This window comes from Macrobrachium nipponense, chromosome 20 (genome assembly GCF_015104395.2).
Source record: "Macrobrachium nipponense isolate FS-2020 chromosome 20, ASM1510439v2, whole genome shotgun sequence".
NCBI classification, from domain to species: domain Eukaryota; kingdom Metazoa; phylum Arthropoda; class Malacostraca; order Decapoda; family Palaemonidae; genus Macrobrachium; species Macrobrachium nipponense.
Genome location: NC_061089.1, coordinates 12,506,425 through 12,513,697, shown reverse-complemented (window position 1 = coordinate 12,513,697; position 7,273 = coordinate 12,506,425). Strand labels below are relative to the sequence as shown.

Below are 7,273 nucleotides of genomic sequence, written 5' to 3'. Positions count from 1 at the left end.
CTTTGTGATCCCAATGCCGCAGAGAATGTACTCTTGGGAGCTGCCTTAAAAACTTTCCGTTGAAGCAATATAAAGAGAACTATCGACGGTTGGTTTCGAGAACTCATTTCCACCCAATACAAGATTAAAGACGAAGGTGTATTTGTTGGCTACTCTCTCAAAAGCTTTGGGTGCTACTGTGATGAGTTCAAGAATGGCGATGATTTTAGTGGGTTTTTTTTTCTTAGGGATTATGAACAGCAATTTAAAATTATTTTTAATATTTTGAAGGAATTACATTCAGTTCAGTCTTCAGCGTTTATCGGCCACAGAATATCAACGCTGAATACCACCATTTTTCATAAAAATTCGCCATCAAAGATTTTTGAATGCTATAAAGAATGTTTTCTCTCGATAGTTCTTTCACTGGAATTCTAATAGGCCTAAATTGTTATCCTTGAAAGAAAAAGCAAAGTTATATTTTAACGGACGTGTAGGTATTTTATCAGTGTAGTTGAGGAAGTTCATGTTACACTTAGGTCTAAGCCTACATGAAAACTAGCATTAATAATTACATAATTATTTACCCTGTGTTGTTAGGTAGCCAGCAGTGGAATATACCATGATCGTATATTCCACTGCTGGCTACCTAATAACACAGGGTAAATAATTATGTAATTATTAATGCTAGTTTTCATGTAGGCTTAGACCTATGTGTAACATGAACTTCCCTTACTAAACTGATTAAATACCTACACGTTCGTCAAAATATAACTACTTTTTCTTTCAAGGATAACAATTTAGGCCTATTAGAATTCCAATGAATGAACAATCGAGAGAAAACATCCTTTAAAGCATTGTAAAATCTTTGATGCCGAATTTTATGAAAAATGGCGATATTCAGCGTTGATAGTTTCCTTTATTGATGATAACATTTTTTGTATCTCAATTTCGAGGTTCAATAAAGAATATACTCAGCCGTCGCGGCGATGTGGAAGGATTTCAGCAGGATTATTATAAGGGGATGGATGGCTGCCTTGTGGCCCAGGAGAGTTGATTCCGATTAACGACCGCTTGACCGGAGAGCAGCAGGAAGTCAAACTTCTTGATGAAGTCCTCATCGCTTCTGCGAAGAAACTTCTGCTATCGGGTCGTTTCTCATTTGCCAGTTTACCTTGTCATGGAAAAACTCTTCTGTTCACAACTGAACTGAATTGAATTGAATATAGAATTTAGGTCATAGGCCAAGCACTGGGACCTATGTGGTCATTCAGCGCTGAAACGGAAATTGACAGTTAACGATTTGAAAGGTGTAACAGGAGGAAAACCTCGCAGCAGCACTATCAATCACCTGTTAAAAGAGAGTGGAGAGAGTAAGATGGAAGAAAGAAAATATGAAAGGAGGTACCGTAAAAAGGAAGAAAAGGGGTTGCAACAAAGGGCCGAAGGCACACTGCAAAGACCCTTAAGTAATGCCTACAGTGCACCGCATGAGGTGCACTGACAGCACTAACCCCCTACGGGGACAACATAAAAGAGGTCAGTGAATGGTTTGCTGAACAGAATCATGATATACGTCTAGACTGGCCTCCGAAATCTCCTGACCTCAATCCGATTGGAAATCTTTGGGGGACAAATGGTGTGGTGAAATTATAATCTGCGAGAGCTCAAAATGGTCCACAGGAATTAAATCGCAAAATAAGAGATCAATTTGTGTTTATCTTGAATCCCGCTGGTATTCGCTTGACGCAAAAAGACAAGAACTTGCGTTCTTATATAACTCCCCAATACACATTTGGTCAAAGATGCAAATTTACTTATATACGATACCTAGATCGTTCGATGTCTTCATGAAGTTAGGCGCAAGAAGTGATAACAAATATATAAACGGATAAGGAATGGCACTGCTCGCCATGTGCGCTAAGAAACAGAGACATAACCCAGACGTTAATTTAGGCGGGAATCAAGAAGCGGGAAAATCTCGGCCCCTTTACCAAATACGGCCGAAAAAATATTATTCACAATTAAAAAATTACTCATTATTAACTACTAACTCACAATAAATCTACAGTCAAATCAATGATAAAGAAATTAACACTTTTCTTTTAATGGAAATGTAAAAGAACTGTCTCATTTTATGACGAATAGTAAGGGAATTGAGGGGGGGGGGGGTGATACCGAGACAATAAAAATCAAACCTGTCCTGATCAAACGCTACCTATCACTGTGGGAGTCATTAAATTCGAGAAGAGGAATGAATAATTATTGTCAGACACTTATAGTAGATTCAATGCCAAATAAGCTGTGACTGACAATGATGGTTATCCTAACCATTTAAAATTACTTTTTCTTATTCATATTTATGTTACAGGCTACAATTAACCAGCCCGAGAAGAGTCTACTTGAGACTCAGAGGTCTGGAAAAACTAACACCTATTAATAATACAGGCTACAATTAACTCATTATTCAGATAATGTATATTTTCATTCAGATAATGTATATTCAACGGAATATTAATTGATATTATACCTAATGAATACATATTTAACATTATAAAAATATATTTATTATTTTTATTCACTATCATAATGTGAAAGACACGAGAGAAAATTAAATTATTTGATGAACTGTTATTAACTGTGTGTATTTTTTATGCTATTTTTTCATTATGTTCTAACATGATAGAATTGGTTATCAAAATTTATATTTCGTTTCTTGGGACATTTCAAGTTTCATATTTCAACAAAATTTTTAATTGAATTATTGTGTTTTCGATGCTTTGTGATTCAGATACAATACTTATTACATGCAAGGCAAGGCGGCATTATGCCTAACAATGAACAACTTAATACAAACATATGTTGCCGACCAACAGACCCAGTAATGAGATTTAATTCTTAATGAGTTCTTGAAAATTGAAACCATGAATAATTCATAAAGCACAGGCATTGCTTTTTGACATTTTGATTTTTTAGAGCCTGAAATTACATGTAAGCCACTATGATAATTAGAAAGATAACGTGCCCCTTTAATTCAGTCACCTCACACAACAACTGCTGCCTGCGGCACCCTCTCTACTGCAGTTGCCAGATGTTGCTCTCTGGGCTGACAATTAGTCCTAAAATCTAGATTGAGAGTATATATCGAGAATTTTGTACGTCACTGTACTACTAGGTGGGAGTGTTTCAACCAACATAGCCCCATTCTCATGTTCTACCAGACCAAGAGTTCTTCATTTTGCGTAGACCCACCTTAACTTACCTAACTTTATGGACCCACAGCCAAAATGTATAACCTCATCTAAGACATTGTGTCCTACCTGAGAGTGCTACTTGACTTAAGATGCCACATCTTACCTGAGTGGGAGCGCCTACACCTCCACCTACCTACCCCGGCCTACCTAACTTTTCTCAAGATGCTGCATCCTACGAGTCGAGTTGAACTAAATATAGAATTTAGGCCAAAGGCCTACCACTGGGATCTATGAGGTCATTCAGTGCTGAAATGGAAATTGACAGTAAAAGGTTTGAAAGGTGTAACAGGAGGAAAACCTCGTAGCTGCACTATGAATCAAGTATTAGGAGAGGGTGGAAAGTAAGATGAAGAAAGAGAATATGAAAGGAGGCTGCATCCTACGAGTCCCGTTACGCTTCCACCATGGACCCACCCCAACCTATTTAACTTCCTTATGCTGTGTCCAACTCATCCTATCTGAAATCACACAAGAGGCTGTCAGGCTGCCTCAGTCCTACCTGACTGGGAGTTCTTTCTTCACCAAGAACCTACTATAACCTCTCTACTTCATCAAAGGACCGTTCTAACCTGACTGGAGCCGTTTCAGGGCACATGAACCCATTCCAATCTACATCATCTTCATTTAAGATGTTACATCCAACTGAAATGGAGTGTTACCTGTAACATTTCTGTACCTATCTACAGGTTACCTAATTTCAGTTAAGATGGTATGTTCTACATAAGAGGAAATCGAGCATAAGACTTCTAACACCAATGGAACACTTGGAGGTCCTGTGCAAACTTCGTTAACAATTATTGGTTTACTGCATCGTTGGTCTGTCAACAACTTCCTGACAATATAAACACCATATGATTAACATACAGTCACCCAGAAAAGATGTTTTCTATACATATACATATATAAATGGTCTGCATCAGGAGGCAAAGTTTCATTGCTGCACTCGCTTCGAATATCTGCTTTCAATTTTAGCCTAAAAACACTAACAATACTAAATACCTGTGCCTATCTCAAAGAGGTTTTGCAATGTTAGCCTCATCATACTCACCATTATAATGACTTGAGCGTGGGGCCTAGGAGCTACGAAGAGACCATGGTAGCTTAGTTTGCCTAATGCAGCAAACAAGGCCAAAGTGCCAAGGTTTCTGAAAAAAAATGAAAAATGCACGATATGGGATCATTTTCACAGAGACTGGATAGGCATGACAAAAAAATAAAAGAATACGATTTTTAAACTCATAAGACCTATATATATATATCATACATATATATATATATATATAATATATAATATATATATATATATATTATATATAAATATATGACTGCGAAATATTCAGTTAAACAGAATTCCATCCAATAAAAGGGGCCCGTTTAAAATGCCAAAAATGTAGAAAGTAAATACTATATTTCAGAGACCAAAGTCTCTCTCTCTCTCTCTCTCTTCTCTCTCTCTCTCTCTCTCTCTCTCAGGCAGGTGATCATCTGCCTGAATATGGAGACATTTTGGAGTTTTTATGCGCACTTTTTATTATATCTATCTCTATATATCATATATATAGTATATATATATATATATATATATATATATATATATATCTATATCTATATATAGATATATATATATATATATATATATATATATATATATATATATTATATATATGTATATATATATATATCTATATAGATATAATATAATTTATACTATATATATATTATTATAGTATTAAAAATTTATATGTATTATTTTTATATTATATATATAATCTATATATATATATAATCTTTAATCTATTATATCTATAGATATAGCTATATATATATAGATTATATATATATATATATATATATATATATATATATATATATACATAATATATATCTATATTTACATATATATAATTTAATAACATATACTTGTGTAAAAAGCACGATTTCCTTCCGTCACTCGCTCATTTCATCAATTCATAAGTCAAATCAGTACCTTTTCTTCAGTTCTCTAGACTTCACTAAAGAATTCTACATCATGATTTTTCAGCATCCTAAACTTCATTATGTTAAACTGAGTTACTTATAAGCTGCTGGACCGAGTGAATTAAACGCATTTACTTAAATATTTTCACTAACAGCTGACTTGGTGACAAAAATTATTTAACCTTTGAGGCATAAAACACTTACACACACACACACACACACACACACACACATATATATATATATATATGTATATATATATATATATATATATATATATGTATACGTGTATGTATGTGTATATATATATTACACACACATATATATATACACATACATACATACATACACACACACATACATACATATATTATATATATATATATATATATGTGTGTATATATATATATATATACATATACATATACATATATATATATATATATATATATATATATATATATATATTATAAACACACACACACAGTGGTACCTTGACCTACGAGTGAATTAATGTACAAGTTTTCCGAGGTACGAGTCATCACTTGGTCGATTTTTTGCTTTGTTACATGAGAAGCAAAAAATTGTGGTAATAGCTCGAGATGCCGCTGCTTCGTAGATGGCATAGTGACGAAAATTAAGAAGAAAAAGTAAATATGCACCTTTTCCATTAATCTTTTAAAAAGTTATACATTACTTCACTATATTGAATATTGTGCGTATCCTATTATTGCATTATAAGATACTACTAACATAGCAGTCAAGGTTTTGGTTTGGAAATCAGCCGATGGCGAATACGAGTTTATTTAAACTTATTTAACTAAATTCTGAGCGAATTTTCTTGCTCCTAGTTAGCATAAACGAATGTCTAGATACTTGACTTATATGAGACAAGGTCATTTTTTTTTTCGTAAACAGATTACGTTGGCGGCATGTTTATTGAGTAAAAAAAATATGTAATTCTGTTTGCTATTTTCACTTTATTTCATTGTAATCCAAGCTTTACTTTATTTTACCTTTTATCGGAGTGAAAACAACGGTAAAATGTGTTCTTTCAAGCCCAGTAGTTCTGATTAAAATTATTTTCTCTCAATTTTATCTACGGTTGTGTTTGATGCCAGAAGTTTATGGGAGTTTTATCCTTGTTGCCGATGCACGATAACAGTCGTTAGGAGCTTGAACAGTTTTCGTTGCTTCAGCTACAACTTGGTTAAATTTAACAGCATATTTCTTTGTTGATCTTTGATTAATAGCGAATAAAGTTATTACATAAAAATATCTCAGTCCTATTCTACATAACATAACTACAGCAATAGTTTACTTTCGTATGACAGTTGAAACACACACAAAACAGACGTTGTTGTTATCCAATTCAGTTGTTTCTTGTCCGGTTGTTCATGCTGTACCCATTTACATCACGAGCATAACGTTAAAAAATTCCTTTCAACATTCTCTTCTGCTGGGTTTGAACTTATTTAATTAGTAGATGGGATAGAACTAGGCTATTGTAGTATGTCTCTCTCATAAAATCTGATTATCGTAAGACGAATTATTGTAACTTGAACAATACCTGTACACTGTATAAAACCTTATTATATCTTCATATATTCTTTCTATTATGCTTTATAAAGTATTTGTTATTCAGTAAGGCATTTTCCTTATTGAAGAATATGAAACTTAAAAATATGGGGTGGCATTTTAAGGGTTCGAAAGGAATAAGGCATTTTAAGTAGGAACGGATTATGGCATTTTAGGTATTTTCAATGGGAAAAATTGATTTGATGTGTGAGAAAACTGAGCTACAAGCTCGGTCAAGGAACGAATTAAACTTGCAGCTCAAGGTACCACTGTGTATGTATGTATATATATATATATATATATATATATATATATATATATGTGTGTGTATATATATATATATAATATATATATATATATATATATATATATATATATATATATATATATATATATATATATACAGCTGTAACAGAATTATCATAAATCTTATGTGAAATATCAACAGAATTTAAATAACAAGCAGACTCAATCACAAAACATAA

The 7,273-nt window shown here is 33.2% G+C and overlaps 1 protein-coding gene across 1 annotated transcript in view; it reads right to left on the bottom strand.

The window, feature by feature from the left end:
- Positions 1-7,273, bottom strand: part of LOC135219716 (protein O-mannosyl-transferase Tmtc3-like) — a 533,724-nt gene that overhangs the window by 61,378 nt on the left and 465,073 nt on the right. Inside the window, exon 8 of the mRNA XM_064256711.1 lies at positions 4,282-4,378. Within this exon, the coding sequence (XP_064112781.1) occupies positions 4,282-4,378 (97 nt within the window). The remainder of the gene's footprint in view (positions 1-4,281; positions 4,379-7,273) is intronic.